This window comes from Leuresthes tenuis, unplaced genomic scaffold (genome assembly GCF_036924035.1).
Source record: "Leuresthes tenuis unplaced genomic scaffold, fLeuTen1.0.hap1 SCAF_4, whole genome shotgun sequence".
Taxonomy (NCBI): Eukaryota; Metazoa; Chordata; class Actinopteri; order Atheriniformes; family Atherinopsidae; genus Leuresthes; species Leuresthes tenuis.
In genome coordinates this window covers 4,866,752-4,885,966 of record NW_027325358.1, presented here as the reverse complement: position 1 = coordinate 4,885,966, position 19,215 = coordinate 4,866,752, and the positions used below count along the sequence as shown (strand labels likewise).

The 19,215-nt window shown below is 43.3% G+C and overlaps 3 protein-coding genes across 3 annotated transcripts in view; 1 reads left to right on the top strand and 2 right to left on the bottom strand.

The window, feature by feature from the left end:
- The window catches only part of ctnnd1 (catenin (cadherin-associated protein), delta 1), a 250,087-nt gene that overhangs the window by 118,518 nt on the left and 112,354 nt on the right, over nucleotides 1-19,215 (bottom strand). The gene's annotated exons all lie outside the window — the stretch shown is intronic.
- On the bottom strand, nucleotides 1,238-6,766 carry exosc9 (exosome component 9). Its single transcript, XM_072384202.1, has 12 exons — nucleotides 6,533-6,766; nucleotides 5,858-5,952; nucleotides 4,354-4,473; nucleotides 4,138-4,240; nucleotides 3,911-4,048; nucleotides 3,740-3,822; nucleotides 2,394-2,526; nucleotides 2,208-2,296; nucleotides 1,976-2,122; nucleotides 1,713-1,897; nucleotides 1,548-1,623; nucleotides 1,238-1,427 (listed from the first exon to the last, which is right to left on the bottom strand). Exons 1-12 carry the CDS (start codon nucleotides 6,596-6,598, stop codon nucleotides 1,364-1,366), a joined length of 1,299 nt encoding a protein of 432 aa, XP_072240303.1. The 5' UTR covers nucleotides 6,599-6,766; the 3' UTR covers nucleotides 1,238-1,363.
- On the top strand, nucleotides 8,890-19,177 carry clgn (calmegin). Its single transcript, XM_072384221.1, has 15 exons — nucleotides 8,890-9,101; nucleotides 11,420-11,668; nucleotides 11,747-11,820; nucleotides 11,908-11,966; nucleotides 12,133-12,274; nucleotides 12,362-12,443; nucleotides 13,435-13,627; nucleotides 13,704-13,893; nucleotides 14,046-14,159; nucleotides 14,912-15,068; nucleotides 15,526-15,741; nucleotides 15,877-15,993; nucleotides 16,086-16,239; nucleotides 16,340-16,500; nucleotides 17,877-19,177. The coding sequence occupies exons 2-15, from the start codon at nucleotides 11,420-11,422 to the stop codon at nucleotides 17,949-17,951; spliced, it is 1,983 nt and encodes a 660-aa protein (XP_072240322.1). The 5' UTR covers nucleotides 8,890-9,101; the 3' UTR covers nucleotides 17,952-19,177.

Genomic DNA, 19,215 nt, shown 5'->3' with positions numbered 1-19,215 from the left:
ACTCTTTGTCTCAACCAAAGATTTTTTAAAAATACTTTCTTTGCTCAATTTGGAATTTGTTTCATTCACTTGTGTTGCACAAATAGTGATACAGATAGATAGCTAGTGTTAGCCCGATTTTTTCATTGGAAGCCCAAGAACAAGCTGGAGAAATCGTTTATTAAAAAAGTATTTATCAGTGGTCACATAGTAAAGTATATTGCAGCGCTGGACTCGGAGTGCCAGAGCTCCCGCAGGAAATCCGTCAGGCCGAGCCCCGATATCCGGAAACATGTCATATTTATATTCAGCTTTATCTCACAGAAGTTGTTTTCACACTTGTCAGAGTATAATCGGCCAGTTTTTAGTGGCATGATCAGGCCAGTTGCTGTCCTTGTTGTGTTCTTTGGATGTGAGAAACAATGTGTGTGTATGTGTGAGTGCTGTTTTAGGCGTGGATCTAATGGACCAGACCTATCTACTCTACTAGAGATGTTTTGTCTGACCCAGTTGTTTATGTCATTCTAAAGTCTTGGACCCTTTTAAGGTCATCGATTGTGCAGTATGAGCAGAGTGGAAAAGTACCAGCTAGGAACATTTAGGAAAATACAGAATATGAATTTATAATGTCTAAGATCAAAGCCAATCATAACACTAGTCTCTCAAATAATTGAGTGTACCAAAAAAAGAGGGGAAAAATGATGGGAGACTTATTTACATTTACAGTTATACACATTTTGTGTGCTACCCCCTACAGTAGGCTTTAGTAACGTCCAAAGCACTGTGGTATGTTGGGGTGTTGCCACAATACAGGTTCGAATCCCACAAGAAACATGAAAATTAAATGGATGATAAACCTTGCAATAAGTGCAGAGGTGTGTGTAAACAATGTTGAGAAGATAAGAGAATAGAGAAAAGTGGATATAGTGTACATTTTCCTCCTTTTTTCTCCTTTTCTTTTTCTCTCTTTTCCCCCCCTCCTTCCTCTTTTTTTCCTTTTCCCCCCTTTCGGGCAGTCCCTTTTGCCCCATTTTTGGCCGAATGGTTAGCACTCTGGACTCTGAATCCAGCGATCCGAGTTCAAATCTCGGTGGAACCTGATTTTTCTCTTCACTATCCAAAATTCTTCAAATATATTTTTGTGTATTTTTCTTTTTTACACAGTTGGTACTTCAAGCAGACACTTAAACTCAAATTATATTAAAAAAAAGTTTATTTTCCAGCCATATAGTGTTTAAACTACAGACAAAACTAAATCATGTCAAGAAACTTTAAAATTATACGCAAACATGTGTAATTTGAACTGGAGACAATGTAAAAATATATTTATTCGGTTGTCATTTAATTTCATTTTACTTTTTTTCTTTCATGTTTGTTATTCTTGTTATTTTTTCTGAGTTTTCTTGGATGCTGCTGCCCTCTTCTGGCTGGAACTGGACCTGGTATTTCTGAGAAAAAGAAAGAAAAAAAGCTGTTAAAAACTGCTTAATAACCTCAAAATTTTTGCAAACCTCCTCAGTGCATTCTCATATGAAGAGATTTACTTACTTTAGAAGAGAAGCACTTACTTTGGTTTCTCTGTTGTTTCTGGATGAAGTATGACCACCTCCTCTTCCTCACTGTCTGATATCTCGACTAAATCCACTGTGAGACGAAGATTTCAAGGTTCATATAAACCGTTTAAGCAACTTTTTAACTTAAGTTAACAGAAGACAAAAAAATATACAAATTACCTTTTCTAGTGTCCACTTTTTCCTCCTCCATCTTCATAACTTCTTCCACTTTCTCTTCTCCATTGCCCTCTTCACCCTCCTCCTCCTCCTCTTCCTCCTCCTCATCTTCCTCCAAGCCCCAGCTGTTTTGCAGACCCTGCCCCACCTGCCCAACTCCTGGGACTGGCACCACCGGTGATGGCACCCTGGTGTTTGGTCAAACTTTAATCAGAAATTTAAAAATGACATTTTTTCTCTTGTCATTCCAGCTCAGATCAGGATACCTCGGAGTTGGGGCTTCGGTTTTCTGGACGATGGCGCTCGCCGTTTCAGTCACATCTGTCATCTCCACCGCCGTGTCGTCCATTTTCAGAGCCGTGATTCGCTCCTGAGGCATGGACTCTGCAAAGCCACACCTGCCGCCTGCCTTCCTGGAAAATTTAAGACAAAAGCTTCTAAAGTGAAGTCAAAATTTCTAATGGGCATCCCAAAGAAAACAAATTCGAAACCGCTCACCTGGCAGTCTTGTCATTCAACAGCGCTTTGTTGATGAGTTCTGTGATCTCCGACACCTTGACGCTGGCTATTTTACTGCATCTCATAACCTTCAAAAACAGAGACCAATATGAAAATATAAGAAAACTTTTGTCCTGCACATATCATCTTAAAAATAAGTGACAGCAACCTTGGAGGCCGGCTCACCTGCTCCTTAAGCAACATGATGCCCCCGCTGGACTGGATGGAGCAGATTTCTCTGTGTTTGTTCATGGCGATCATCAGCAGGCCGTCCATCACTCGCTCCTCCCGCTCGCACGGGTCCACCAGGAGAAACGTCCTGTGACAGTCAACCAGTTTATTACACCTTAAGAATGCGTCGTTTAGCAAATTAGTAAATGCAGAGCAAATTGTTTTTGTCACGTGACCTGATTGTGTCTTGAAATGACAAAAAACTGCCAGCTGTTACAGATGCAAACACAGGACCCCCCCTCCATTTGTCTACTGGAGTTTCATCAAGTTTCGTTGGTTCTCTGCAGAGATTTATGCACAAACAATCCCTAATTTCTCTTTGCTGCACCCCGAGTTGCATCCATCCAGTCTGTTCTCCTCTGAACGGCGTCTGCCAGCAGCAGGATGGGCAGAACAACACTGATAGATCCAAGCTGACACATATCCTGACTTTCTTTTCTCTTTTCTGAGTTAACAAACTGAGAAAAATATTTGACTATTGACTGGTGAAAACCCACCAACCAGCTAAACTCTGCAGTCTATGACACAATCATGGAGAAAATTACGAAATATCTTGGAAACTGTTGCCCGTGTGCAAAAAATTTAAACAAGAAAACAGTGAATCCTTCTTCACGGACACAAATGGTAACACCCCCTCAGTGATAAATAGCCACAGCAATAATTTACTAAACAAAAATATCAACAGAAGTGCCGGTTTGTTGGAGTCAGTGACCATTACAGTCACACCTGTGCAGGACTACCACCTTCAGCCAAACACATCAATCTCCATTCAAACTGTGTACCCTGGACATAAGAACTGAACCGCTTACTCTAATAGCTCTAAGATTGCTAAAACCCAGTAATCTCAGATTAGGAATCTAATAACTGGAAATGATCGCACCATGTCCACTGTGATCATTTGCAACACACGACCCTTTGTCAGCTTTCTCAGCTAAAAAATAACAATGAACAGGCAAGCTAGCCATTGCTCTCCTAATCCTCAACTTCAGCTTTCCTTCCTATTTACCTTTGACCAAGAGTTCAAAGATTCTTAATCAATAAGCAAGCCACAGGGAGGAAGAGGAATGTAGGAAAGATCAAGATGAAACAAGCTTAATTAGCAGCTCCCGCCTAAGTGTGCGTCTCTTTGTACGTGAGAGGGTGAAAGTGACCTTCTTCATCCCATTCTTCAGCCGGATGCTTGTTGACTTCAGCACAGCACAATTACTAAAACTCAGAGGGTGTCAGCGGCTGTGAAGTCAACGTGTTTTCAGGCCCGCAGGTCTGCAAAGTAAAGCTTTCATTCGAATGCACAGACTTACCCTTGTTGGAAGAAGGCGAAGCTGACACTGATGGGCATGTGGTAGATACTCAGAGGAATTGGGTCCCTCTCCTCTGGACTGTACTGAGGAGACAAACACAAAATTACGACCAGCACGCCGTGTAAGAGGAAGCTGAGGTAGGCACGTCCGCGGTGGTTGGTGCTGCCTCACCACTGTGACTTCCTCTCCCTGGATGCCCACGTCAGGGCGTCTGAAGTGGCACAGAGCGGTGATGGCGGCAATGCTGGCGGCATCCATCAGGTTCCCGTCATTGTTTAGCATGTGGACATCCACTCTGATCTGCCACACCTGATCTCACACACAAACACACACAGATCATCGTCACAGTGGATAAAAAAGCTCCCGTCTGTCTGTCTGTCTGTCTGTCTGCTTATCACCTTTTCCCCGGACGCCACGCAAAGCGACTCCGTATCAATGCACTTGGAGTTTCTCAGGCATCTCTCCAGCTGCCTGTTCAGCTTCACGGACATCTCCGACTGTCTGGGAACAGATGATAACTTTATGATATGAAAAGAAACGCCTCAGTAAACAAGGACTGAAAAGCATGTGTGAGGTCTGCCAGCAGAACAACAGCCTCCTCGGGTTGTCCTCACCTTCCCTGCTCGAACGCCGGCGAGGCCATGGGCGACAGCTCGATGTTGAAGAACATGATTCCCTCATTCGGGCGATTCTCTTTCGGCGCCACCAGCTCACACGACACCTGAGCCATGACCCTGAGGAGAGGACTGAGCTGCATCACACGGGCAGCGCTTTCTTTCATCATTCTGCTCTGAAGTGAACCAAATTTAAAGCTAAAGGGCGGGAATGTTGCATGTAAATGAACACATGTTGCATTAAATAGGTAATGTCGTTTCAGGAAAGGTATTCTCTCACTATGACAGTATGAAAGATTCACTTTATTGTTATTTCTCAGACCCAGAAGGAAACAAAATGCTGTTTGTCATCAGCAGACTGTAAGAAATACTGTAAAATATTCCAACAACAGAGGCAAAAAGCATCAAAATACAACTGAGATCAAATCCAGCTTCAAACTGTTTTCTTAGCATCATTCATTATCTTTATTGTGAGTAAATAGTATTATCGCCTCTGTTCTATAAACTAATTCATGGTGTAGGAACTACTTTTCCTCTGAAATCACCCAGGCTCCCACTGATCCAGCTCTTTCTCCACGTCCTCTTCAACAGCTAACAGGAAATCAGCAAACTAAGGCTGACAAACACCAAAGTATGGATGAAATTTGTTCATAAAAAGAAGACAGCTCTCCTGTCTTCCTAAGATTTTGTAAAGCCACACTATCTTGGTTTCTTTTTCTTCATCTGTGCAACGCACAGCAGCTGATCAAATGATCCATTTCGGGGCCTGGGTGCAGCCGGGGTGTAGCACTCACCGTTTACAGGACTGGATGCAGCCATCACCTCACCGCTCTTAGACAGGCAGATACTAACGCTGTTAGGCGTGTTCACTGCAACTAATTTGTATTTCTTTGTGTTTTTGGAACCGTTTCTGATCGTGAGCAGCGAGATCTGCTGGATCGGTTCAGAGTAAAGCTGTGAGTCATCTGTGAGTCTGAAGCAGACTCAAAACTGCTAAGATCTGCTCTGGTCTGTGGGCTGAATCAATCCTGCACCGATCAGCCATAACATCATGACCGCCCGCCTCATACAGCTCTCCTCAGCCTGCCAAAGGAGCTCTGACCAGTCAAAGTGTGGTCAAAGAACATCCGAGGGTGTCTCGGAGGGTCTTGCACCAGGACCTTAGCAAATGATCATTTGGACGCTGGTTGTGGGGAGGGTCTTCGTCTCAGACCACCTCTGAATGTGGTCAAACTGGCCATCCACCTGTAGAGCTGTTCATTACTGATCGGATCGGCTGGGACGCATGTTAATACCAGGTGTAAACAGCTTCTACGATCCAAACTGGATCACTTCAGCTGTCATAAAACCACAGATTTACATTGATTTCGCCTCTTCTTGTGTCACAACTTAAAGGTGAATGGTTACCGTATCAACGTAACACACATAAAACACCTATGAGAACAGTCCGTCATATTTTCTGACACACTGCAAATGTTTTAAATACATTCAGCCACAGTCTCACCTGGTCTGTCCCAGATTCACAAAACAGCATCCATAGTCGGTCCCAAAAGTGATCTTAATCTTCCTGTAGTCATAAGTCTGCCGTCCATCGATCCGCTGCAGGAGGAGTGAATGAAACAGCTCAGTCATCTTTTCTCACAGAGCAGGAAAACACCATCCAAATCAAAGGAAAGGAAAAACTCCTCATGGAAAGGAATTAAAGACAAAAGGCAAAGAAATCTGTACATAACAGTTGATACAGTGTTGAAAAAAAGACCCACTGCTGGTGGTGTTTGGTGTGTTCGAGGGCGACTTAAACTGAGTGTGGTCAGGAAGAAGACCACCAGCTCCCAGCAGGCTAAGCTACAGTTTACTCATGTGAATGAGGCTACAACAGCGACTGATCTCATGGGAATACCGGAGAAAAACATCATAAAGGGTGAAAAGAAAGTAAAAATGTGACCTTCTGTCCAGTAACAGTACAGTGGCTCTTCAAGTAAGCCACAACTTTCCAACTGGATGCAACAAGGGATGAAGTCGGTTTTGATCCACAAAGTGGAAAAACAAACACATTTCCTTTATATTTTTGTTGCACTGACAATTTCTATGAGAAATAATCCAGAAAACGCAAAGAAAACGCAAGCAGACATACAAAAACACTTTCATGAGTTGGACAGCAGAGAGGCTTTGAACGCACCTTTTTCTCTTCGATGGCTTTCAGCAGGAAGTCCCTCTCACAGTTGGACAGCGGCGTGTCCTTCATTCTGCTGTTTTTTATTGCTGTTTGTAGTTTTATTTAAATGATTTAAATCAACCCTCCACAACCATGCGGACACCATCAATGTTTACCGTATACGAGTCGCGCATGCGCCGGAGCGCACAATTTACGGCACCTCTTGGAACCTGTTTCGGTTTAAACGCCGCAAATACTTTTTTTCAAAGATTCAAAAGATTCAAAGATTTTTGTCATTTCGACACGTTAAAAACAGGGTGAAACGAAATCTGTTTATCTGGCCCCTGTGCAAGCCCAATAAATAAAAAAAAATCTAATTAAGGATATATTCAAAGCAAGATAAATAAAATACGCAAAATAAGTGGAAATTAAACAGTCCTGTACCATTGAGGTAGTGTGCACTTAGGAATAAAATGACATCTTAAAGTGACAATTGTAGTGTTCAAAGTTTTTTTTTTTTGGGGGGGGGGGGGGGCAACAGTCTCACAGCCTCCAGGTAGAAGTTGTTCCTCAGTCTGGTGTTCCTGCTCTTAATGCTCCGCAGCCTCCGGCCTGAGGGGAGGGAGACAAACTGTGTGTGCGGGGTAAGTGGGATCCCTCATGATGCGGGAGACCCGCTTTCTGCTTCTGGAGGTGTACATGTCCGTGGTGGTGGATAGGCTGTGTCCCACAGTCCTTTGTGCAGCTTTCACCTCCCTCTGCAGCGCCTTCTTCTCTGCCGCAGAGCAGCTGCCGCTTCACAGGGTGATGCAGGAGCAGAGGACGCTCTCCATCTGTAGAACTGTCAGGACTGAGCTCCCAAGTCTCAACCTCCTGAGGACATGTCTGTGTTTATAACTACCTGTTTGAGATATCTCTCTGGATGTTGCTCAATAAAATATGTTAAAAAGAAAAACATTTATATGACGAATTGATCTTAATCTTTACACGACATGAAGGAACACTGGGAACTCACCGGTGACTGTATTCATGATTCGATTATTGGAAAGTACGCAGTGAAATTTCAGTGTTAGCACCAAAAGTCCACCAAGAGCGGGCCTTAACACAAAATAGAATTATTTCACTAACTAATTAGCTCTGTTCTCTCACATTTCCGGTTTAGGCTGCCATTAAATTGAAAACAACACATCTGTATGAGGGATGTGTGTAGGGGACGAGAAGTTAGCACCATCCAGGATGTTGTGTCCATCCTGCCAACCTTGTAGCCCCAAACCCGCTCCTGGCTCTGCCCATATCTGTGGCGGCATCCGAGCGCTCTTTCTCAGCCTTTCTCAGGCTGAAAACCTGGCTGCGCAACACCAAGACGCAGGCTGAAACTAAAACATTTGGCCATTATGAACGCTCACAGTGTCCTTAAGGATGAAAACCATGTCACGACTGTTTCAAATTTTCATCAGAAGGTCAACTGAGAGAAGATCTACTTTTGGAAATGCATGAAAGCCCAGAGTCATGAGCGCAGACTTTTTTCATTTGGGGTGTATTTTATCTGCTATGCCTGAGTATATTAAGTATTGCTACTGAATAAACGACACATCCAAATAAATCACTGAAAAGTTTGTGTGCTTAAAATACTTCCAACGTCCATTTCTGTACGCCTCCAACCTCCCAACGGCCAAACTGGAGTTGATGCCAGTTTACGACAACTGGAAGCGCTCGAGCGACTCATGCTACATTCGCATCAACTGGGAATTCAGAGTTGCTGCGCAATAATCTGAAGAGACGATTCTTAGATTGATAACCGGAATCCTCATTTAAAATGGTGATAGATATTTATCTTTGTGATAAGTTCCACAGAAAAGATTTAACAGTGACAGAAAAATAGTATGCTTTGTGACTCTGAGGTGGATTGCGCATCTTTTCTTTGTTGTGATTTTATAAAACCATTGTGGAAATCTGTTCAACACTGTACACTGTAAAAAGTTTCCAAATCACATTGTATCATCATTGTAGAAGATAATTACATAATTTCCTCGACTATAATAGATTATTAGAGGAATATGTGATGTTAAATATTTGTATTATTACTACTAGACAGTTTATTCATAGATGTGGAATAAAAGAAGCCATAAACATATTTTTCACATGCCTGAATCGGTTAGGCATATTTGTGAAAGCAGTTATTAAATTTAACTTTAAACAGCCGCTATTAAAATCAACTCGCGTCCGACATCATGTTCAATGTGACAGCAGCTTTTTACAATCAGTCGCCAGCTGTTCCGCACCTTTAGTCAACGAAGTAACTCTTCTCTCCTTAATTTCGTGGGCACCTGAAGGTATCATTCACGTTCTGCTTCTGCACGAAGTGCGCATGCTCCTCACCAGAAACTGCCTTGCAGCACTATTCAACCTCACACCGTTATCCGGGCCAAGCTGTCACTTACGGTCCATCCTCCCCAGCCGATAACCGTCCTCTCCCTCCAGTTTCCTAGTGAAACTCAAAGCGGGCCAGCCGCACAAGATTCCTACGCTGTTTTTGTTTGAGAAGCAGTTTCAAGGGAAGACTTTTCCCCCTACAGTTGCAACAAGGCGCAAGGTTTGTGTGTGCGCTCGACATCCCCTCCTGCGCGTTATTGCTGCTAAGTTAGCATGCTAGCAGTTGCTATCCATTCATTTCTGCTGGCCATTAAACATTTCGATCACAGCTTACTTCGAATATCATTTTTGCAGCCTGTGTTTTTAATTTCAGGGCATATTTCACTGGTCAGCTCCATGTATTATACCTTTTGGTTGTTAGATAAACTGTTGTTATGCTAACGTTTGCTATTTGTGACTGGCGCGTGTCCTGCTACGATAGCTAGCATTAGCCAGCGGAGCAGGTGCTGTGGACTGTGCCATTCATCTGAGAGTTTGGGCATTGCAGCGCTCGGTGGCAGCCATGTTAACTTCACAACCCTGTCCTATGACCTTTATTTTACTTCAATTTACAGTGCCCATACTTATATCATATTAAGGTTAGTTTTTTAAAGAGTTTTAGAACGAAAATAGAGCTTTTATGGCTGTTTAACAGCAGCAGTCAGAGGCTGATGAGTGATGTTGCCCCATGAGATGGACTGTGTTTACAAGAGGGACAGAAACTTGAATTGCTGTAATGTAATACATTTGAGGTGTGTCCTGTTTGTTTGGGGTTTTTTTGTACAGCTTGCATTGTGGATATAATTAACTGCAATTTGCTCATTATCTCATTTTTGTCTTGTCATGATGAGCTTGTCATAATGGTTGTGGAGTCGAGATGAACGTAATGGTGGTGACGGCTGTACAAGCAATTCACCGAAGAAATGGACATTATTGAGTCCTGTCTGGGATGTTTTATGAGGAAGTCACATAAAGCTGATGCACAGAAAGGATGTAATTAAATTAGGGGTATCAGAGAGCCATGTTCCTTTTTGACATGCGGTGTATTGTTCTTACAGATGACGACAGTCACTTTGTGGATTTAATTCAACCAAAAGGAACCGGTTTGGTTTTAGTTCGTACTCCACATGACTAGTTCCCAGGGAACCAAAGCATTTCCACAGCAGTTTCCATTCAGCTGGGTTACATTTGAGCTGACACAGTTTTAAAAACCCTAAACGTGATCGGTATTAGTAACAAATCTGTCCTAAGAGGAATAGCTTGGTAGTCATTGCTGTTTTTGATTCACAGTTAGAAGATCTTAATGAGAAAAGGTGATTGGAAGCAGTGTAAAAAAAGTCCACTACTGCACCATAATGTTTATACTCTTGCTTGAGGTGGTTTTTGCCTGTTTCAAAGGAGACTTTATGTACATTAGGACACTTTTGGACACATTTCTGGTTGAAACCTGCACACAGTAAACTCGTGTGACTGACCAGCATCTTCCCAGACATGATGGAACATCTCTGTGCCACATTTTCTCATCTGTTCCCACCATTTGATTGACTCTTATTGCTTCTCTGTCTTCTCTCTGCCGTTCATTCATGTCAGTTCACCCCAAAAGATTTAACACAGGTGAATTAATTCAAATGAATGGGGGGGGGGTTCTATATTTCTGTATTCAATTTCAAAACTTTAGAGAAGGATAGAATGTTTTTACATGTGATTTCCAGCTGTTAGTAAGTCTAAGCTCACCTGTCTGGATTTTAAAATATTGTTTACAGTCACAGTAAAAATGCAGATGGATGAGCAACATTTTAGCTCTTTTCATGATAAGATAAATGCGTTTTTGTGCTACGTGATCAGCGTGCTGTTTATCACGTACGCTTGATATTCTGTTGTTAGCAGATGGAACACCATCAGTGTGTAAATGAAAGTTAAGCAGGAATTGAGTAACGCGTGCTGCTGTGCTGTCTGCGGTGATGCTTTTCATGTCCTGCATCTTCTAACAAAGACCGGCTGATCAATAGGAAGTTATTGATGCTGTTGTTTGACAAAATAATAGTGAGCCCTTTACAGTTTCCAATACATGTTAATTTTGAGCTGTGAGGACAGTTAGAAGGCTAGATTTGTAGGGATGCATAAGGAGATGGAGGCATATTTACAAAGGTGAGATGTTTCTGGAGTAGAAAAGGAGCATTTTTTAATCTTTAACTTCAGGCTCATGAGTAAAGTGTGAGATTAGAGATGTGATGACACGGTTTGCATGCGTGTTCTGCTCTAATGTGACCTTCATTTCTTTGCTTGCTTTTTATCTCACACACACCTCCCTCCATCTCTTAACACACTTGTGTTCTCTATTTATATCACTGACCCGACGCACACAGTCACTCTCCATAAATAAAACCTATCTCAAACTCACCTGCCTCTTCTTTCCGTGCCACTCGCCCCCCCCCTCGCCCGGCTTCTCTTTGTTTATCTCAGCATCTGCTCACCACTCCCATTCCTCCCCTGTCTTAGATGAAGTTGGGCGGAGGCTGGACGTGGCGCCTGCTGCTCCTGTCCTCCCTGGCTGTGGCAGCCGTGGTGGCCCAAGAGCAGCAGCTAGAGGCTGACGTTTCAGACGATGACATGGGTTTGGACGAGGAGGAATTGAAAGTTCTGCTGGCAGAGGATGAGGATGAGGAGGAGGCGACAGTGATAGACGAGGAACAGTCTGATGAAAAGGAAGCTGAGATGACTGGAAGTGATGCCAACATCTCCTTTCAGGTCAGAAACGGGTCTTACATCAAATGCACATGTTGAGGTGAAACTTATAACAATCGGACATCTTTTCATGTTTCCCAGGTAACGTACAAAACTCCCGTTCCCACCGGCGACGTGTACCTCGCAGAGACGTTTGATGACGGCTCACTGGACAGGTATGAGAGAAGTGCTTCTAAGAATAAACGTGCAAAAGGATTGTGTTCATGTGTGTGAGAGGGAGCTTTGTGATGTTAATCCTGCAGGTGGCAGACGTCAAAAACAACGAAGGAGGACGCGGATGAAGACATCGCCAAATATGACGGTGAGTTGCCGCTCTTCCTCTCATCCAGATGTGTGCTGTCTCAACTCCACACAGAGACACTTTTCTTATCTAAGAGTTGAACTCTTGTAGTTAGGATCATGAAAATGAAATTTTCTGACTGAATTATTTGTGTTTTGACCTCCATCCAACCCCTCTGTGACGGCAGGAAAGTGGGCTGTGGAGCAGCTGAAGGAGAACAAGGTTCCAGGCGACCTGGGCCTGGTGCTGAAGTCCCGGGCCAAACATCACGCCATTGCTGCGATGCTGGACAAACCCTTTGTCTTCGAGGATGAACCTCTGGTTGTTCAGTACGTTAACACGAGCACAGAGTCTCTTTTTGCTTACTTTCACTTGAGAGAAATTGTTGAAATTGTTTGGGTGTCTTCTGGTTGTAGGTATGAGGTGAATTTCCAGGATGGTATTGACTGCGGTGGAGCATACATCAAACTGCTCTCAGACACTGGCAGTCTGAATCTGGTTGGTTTACTGTTCATCTGCTGCAGATAGTTTTTTAGGCCTGACACTTCTTCTTTTGTCCTCCACTTGTCCAGTTTCCTCAAATGTTTTAAGGACACACTGCACACCATGCTGAGATATGCCAAGTTTTCAGCTAATAGCTCTTTGGGAATCACCTTGTTGCTGCAGAAATCCTATTTTCTGTCTGTCAGACTGTGTTTTCTTTGCTGTTTTTCATAGATGCAACTAAAGAAATGGGAACAAATAATGTGTCTTTGTGACAGACTGCTAGTAAAAAAAATTAAAATGATTCTCTAAGTTGTACACACTGGTGCACTGAACCCTGGTCATCCCTTCAATTAGGTGCCTCTTTATGCTTGAATGAATCATAGGTCAGCGTTAAGTGACTCAACAAACAAACAAGTTCAACTACGGTATTTTGTAAGCAACCAGAAAGCTAACTTAAGACCCTCAGGAACCAGAACAACTGTCTCTCAGGATCAAGACTTTTGCACAGTGCTGTATTATAGTTTAATCTCACTTACAGTAGTAAACATAATGCTTCAGTTTGCCCCTCTGTTGTCAGCTTATTGACTTGGTCACTTAGTTTATAGATATTTCAGACCAATCAGCCTGTTTTTTATTGTTTTTTTTTATGTATTTTCCTTGTAGTTTATTACCCTTAAGAGGCTCATAGTTACTGGCTGCTCTCTGATCATTGTACATGTGAATTCTGCAGAAATTACAGCACTGTAGTTGTATATAACTTAAGAATTAAGTGATTTTTGTCAAATGCAAAAAAAAGCCCTACATAGCCAGTAGTGTGGGTCTGCACATGTTGGCTGCAGCTGAAGAAAAGCACACATTTTCATTGACATCTGTCGGTGTAAATATGAAAACTGCTTTAGAGACACCTTCGTGTCATGTGTGCTAAAGAATTTTGCAAAGATTGTGTTGACACTTCCAGACTGAAAACTTCCTCATCACATCTATCTCCTGCTCTGCACCGCAGGAGCAGTTTCACGACCGTACACCCTACACCATCATGTTTGGACCCGACAAATGCGGCGAGGACTACAAGCTGCACTTCATCTTCCGCCACAAGAACCCTCTGAACAAAGACATGGAGGAGAAGCACGCCAAGAGGGCCGACGTCGACCTGAAGAAGTTCTACACCGACAAGAAAACTCACCTCTACACGCTGGGTATGTGATGTACCCAACGTGAAAAGGCCTGCTGAGGGATTTTTCATGTACTTTATTCCCTTTTCTCTGCTGTCAGTTCTGAACCCGGACAACAGCTACGAGTTGTTCATCGATCAGTCGAGCGTGAGCCGCGGCAGCCTGCTGAATGACGTGGTTCCTCCTGTCAACCCACCGAAGGAGATAGACGACCCAAATGACTCCAAACCAGAAGACTGGGATGAGAGGGCCAAGATTCCTGACCCAGAGGCGGTGAAGCCTGCTGACTGGTGACTATAACATCCTTATAAGTAGTTAAGAAGCCTTCATCTCTACCGAGGAGGAACTACATAAAGAGAGCAGTTACATTATTCTGCTGATGTGTTAGTCCCAGATTTAATTTCAGTGGGAAATCAGTGTTTGGTGTATGTGTGTTTTTAAGGGATGAGGATGCACCTGCAAAGATCGAGGACCCTGATGCATTGAAACCAGAGGACTGGCTGGATGATGAAGCAGAATTTGTTCCTGACCCTAATGCTGAGAAACCAGAGGACTGGTAAAGAGATTCAAACTCAGCAGTAGGGCTGTAGCGATACACTAATCTCACGATACGATACACGGCATTCAGCGATACGATTTTATACGATTCGATACGATACGATTTAACACACATCATGTTCTGAAAGATTTTAAAGGGACAGTGTGATTTGACATGAATTGGACTGGTGGTCCGACCTTTGACCCGGAAGGACAACACCACCAGACAAACGGAAACAAAACAAACGTGTCACAAACGTGTCTTCAGCGTACGCAGACTCAAGTTTATGTTGTGAATATTACATCATCAACCTGCTTGTTTTACTTGCTAAATACCATAAACACAAATCCAAATTCTCTAATCACAAACCGTCTTTTTTCATTTTTGAGAAGCTCAAACAAAACATTACAACAATCCTACATTCTATAAACAGAAAAACCATGAAAACCTCTGAGCTTTGCACTTTATATAACATTTTTATTAACTATCACTGTTTTGTATAATGTGACCCCCATGGCATCGTTTTTTATTATGTTCTGTGTTTCCACTAATTGTAACGTCTGACTTTTCAATAAAGTTTGCTTAAAAATTTAAATAAATAAATTGATATTCGTTGCTGAAAAATCGATACTTTATCGGGAAATAAAATATCGCTATATATCGCGGTATCAGTAAAATTGCTCAGCCCTCCTCAGCAGCCTGTGAGCTGTGTTATTTAAACAGTGGAATGACGCCTGAAAGCTCATCGTTGTGTCGATCTGTGTGTGCAGGGACGAGGAGATGGATGGAGAGTGGGAGGCCCCGCAGGTTCCTAACCCAGCCTGCGAGACGGCCCCTGGCTGTGGAAGGTGGAAGCGCCCGATGATCAACAACCCTCAGTACAAGGGCAAATGGAAAGCTCCTCTGGTGGACAATCCTAACTATCAGGTAGCAGCTGATTTTTAGCTTTTGTGGAACGTTTTGTCCCGACAGCCGCATAGTTTCCACTAGTTGTGTTTATTTTGTCTTACACTTCTTCTCCAGTCATGTCTACTTTAGATTTTTATCTTTTATATTTCGCCTTAAAAAAACATCAAATTCGAGTAGGAAAAAGTAAAATTTATTTTCCTGTGAAAACAACAGCGAGCAATTTCCTTCGAATAGCCCGTTTTTACCGTTTCTTTCTGCACCAAACGTGACGACATTATTCAGGAAAAAGCTTGGTGTGAATAATATATCATGAGTCTGGTTTTACTTGGTCTATCAACACAATTTAAACCTGGTTTATAGTTTGAAGTCTGCACTTTCAACACAAGCTGAAATGGAGGCTGCATCTTGCTGCTACATCATATGTTTTGACTCCAGAGGTTTAAACCTGTCCTCGCTTTCTTTGTCTGACCCCAAGGGAGTCTGGAAGCCACGCAAGATCAATAACCCAGACTATTTTGAGGACCTGCAGCCATTCAGGATGATGCCGTTCAAGGGACTGGGACTAGAACTGTGGTCCATGACCTCGGATATCTACTTTGACAACTTCATTATCACCTCACACAAGGAGGTGGCCGACCGCTGGGCCTCTGACAGCTGGGGGCTGAAGAAACTGGTGGCCAGCGCTAACGAGGTCAGTGTGCAGCCTTATGACGGCAGCAGGAAGGTTAAATAGGCACGTGTAATTTCCCACAGCGCCATGATGTTCCTGTAAGGAAAATACTCAAAACTTGATCTCTGGTCCATTTTTTATTTTTTTTTCCAACAGCCGGGGATTTTTGCCCAGCTGACGATGGCTGCAGAGGAGCGACCGTGGCTCTGGGTGATCTACATGCTGACAGTAGGCCTGCCCATTGGACTGGCAGTGCTCTTCTGCTGGCCAAAGGTACCAAGACCGGTCTCATTTCTATTGTCCACGCTGATCATGACATGATTTAAGTCCTGAGTCTGACCGAAACGCTCTGCTTTGTGTTCCAGAAATCAGATGAGGACTATGTGTACAAAAAGGCGAATCTTCCCAAGACTGATATAGAAGAGGAGGAAGAGGAAGAGGAGGAGGAAGAAGAGGAAGCGGCGGCAGCAGCAGATGAAGACGGAGCAGCTGAGGCCTCGGAGGCAGCACCAGCTGCAGGTGTGACAAACTCTGCTGATGCTGTGCTGACCAAAGTATCTGAGCTACACCGTTTCTGAACAGTCACCACCATTCGTTTTCTTTTCCTCTTCTTCTAAAGCAACAGAAGAGGATGAGATGGAAGACAGCGGTGCAGGAGGGGACAATCGAGATGAGGATGATGAAGATGAGGAGGAGGAAGAAGTAGAGGAGGAGGAGGAGGAGGAAGAAGAAGAAGGAGAGAAGGAAAGCAAAATTCCTGAGAGAACAGTAGAAGAAAAGGTTGGTGTCTCCAATTTTTACCGGATTAACTGCGTTAGCAAAAGCTTTGATGGATGTGTTCTTACCCAAATTAGGTCAAATGATCACATATAACATGTCATTGTTGGTTAAAGTCACAAAGCTCTAACCCTTTATGGTTTAGAAATAAAACAGCAGTTGCCGCACTGATCAGACTGATTTGTGCAGATTAAATGCGTTCAGCGATGGTTTAACTTTCTCCATCTTTGGACCACAATTATGAGCTCGGATTAGTTAAGGAACCTGGAGTAGTTGAGCAGCTTTACTTTAAAACATCTCTCTCATTACCAACATGTCTGTTTTAGATGGAGTTGGTTGAGAATAATTTGAAAGCGTTTCAAACCGCTGTCACATAGTTTAAAACGCTTCATCCTTGTGAGTTTAGGACTTCGAATCATGTCTTTTATCTCAGTTTGAAGACAACAGAAGTCGCAGCAGTGGTGTCGCCTAACGCCATCCCGGTTCAAGGACCTTTAGGTGCTGTTGGCCTCATGGACACGGATTTTCTCATATTAACTAACCTGAAAATGCTGAAAAGTTTGCTAGCAGTGGGCCACATTGCTGCTTGTATGTGACCAGTATTAGATCCCAGGGATAACTACGACCCAGCTCTGCTTTACAGACGTTGTTCTAGTTGTTCCCCTCTGATTTTCTGTTAAGATTCGTACTTGATGACTATTTTCAAGGAAAAAGGGAACTGTTGAAGGCTGGGACTGCCTACTATCATGGGTGGCTGGTTACCTTTTTCTTTGCTTGGGTGGAGGAGAGAGAAGATGAACCTTACCAGGAGGCTATGAATCGCACAGCCGAGTGCAAAATCCACTCATTTACAAGAGGCTGAAATCTGAGCAAATACATCAAGCAGGCTTGATTTTATGGCATGATACTGATTAAAGTGTTGGACTTGAATGCATCAGCTGGCCAGAAGCAACATTCGTTAGTTTGTTCATGAGTGAGCATAAGCAAACCAAATGTTTCCACTGATGGGTTCAGGCTGCGTTGAGTCACCAGAGGCTGGCAGAACACGTTATATTTCTCCTGGTTACAAATCAGTAGAAGAAGCAGTTGTCCTAACCGGTAACAAAGGGATGTTAGATTTTCACAGATTTTCACCTTTTCTTCTTCACATCGTCTAAATGTGAATCAGAAATGGAAATGAAGACCTTTCTAGTTGCTGTAATTTTGTCCACGATGACCTACGAATATAACGTTCATCCAGGCTCTGACCCTTGTGGTTAATCACTGGATGGGAATACTCTCTCCCTGCTTCTCAGGCACTTTGATCTTAAAAGAAATGAGCAGAGTCTTGTTGTTTATTTTAGTGTTAAAATGCATTTAAATTAAATTCTGTCCCACAGCTGAAAAACGACGGAGACGGCGCTGAAGAGGGCAACAAACAAGCTGTGAGGAAGAGGAGGGTACGGAAAGACTGAGGAGGCAAATCCCTCCTCTGCTGTCTTCTTTCTCCCCCGATGAGAAGGAGGTGGAACCTCTGTTGCTGCTCCCTCCACCCTGAGCGGAGCAGCATCTTTCCTCCAACCCAATTGGTAGCCTGCAGTCACCTGGCTGCCCCATCACACAGCTCCACCCACCCAGGTTTGCAGTCTCACAGAATCCTGCATCCTGCCCCCTCGTGTTTCCTCCTCCTGTGTGGAGATTAATGCATTTAGCTCTCCACCCTCCACGCTTTCCTCGGCCTTCTTTTCTGTTCTAGATACAGTTGCTGTTAAAATGCCTGCGTCTTCTACCTCGTGTCTGTCCTCTCTCTGAACATAACCATCGCAGATTTACCGCTCTTTGTCCCGTCGTTGGCGGCTGCAGAGAGCGTCCGCGCCGACCGCCGTCTGCTCCACTCCCTCTAATCTTTTTTTACGGCATATCACCGGGGGCCACATCTCAGAAGTTTAACGCTCGTGTCCTTGTTTTGACGAACACGGTTGAGGACACGGTGTCGGGACAAAGGTCCTGTCTTGTTTGAAGTTGTTTGGCTTTTGGGATCGGGAGGCGGCGCCGGGCTGAGGGAGGACTGAAGGAGATGTTGCTGCAGAGTGAGCAGAAAACTCACCTCAGCTTCCAAACAAAATGGATTCTTCTGTTTAGATTTTAGCTAGTTTGTAACAAGCATCAGTTACTTTTATGTGTTTTTTTTACTGTTTTAGCAAGTTGAGAGTTAGCACTTATAAACTATTTATTGCTTTTTATTGTTTTGTTTGTTTATGCCAGTATGAATAAATGAATATTGCAGTGTTTGGACGGCCTTGAGGCAATTCTCTTGACACATACACCACTGATGTGCTTACTTCTAGCCAAGGTCTGGAGTGTTTTTTTAAGAAACGACATAGTCGGTGTGCTTGCAGCAGAAGTAGGTACTTTTTCTTGCCTTGGCCATCAGTTGTGAGGCAGAGTTACGTGGGTTTCTGCAGCTGGATATGAAACACGCCTCATTCAGTCAGTACAAAGCAGTGCTTTCCCACAAATGTCCAGATAAGCAGGAGTTTGTTGCCTGAGAAAGACATTTACGCAAATTAGTTGTTTTTTTATTGCTGTCTCAAGCTTTTTGTAGTTCACCCTCCTGCCAGATGCTGGCAGATATCCCTGTTTACATTTGTTTGCAAATTGTACATGGCTCTTGGAAATAAAGTTATTTAATACAAAAAGACACATTTTCTCTGGATTATAATGTTGTGTTGTGCAGGT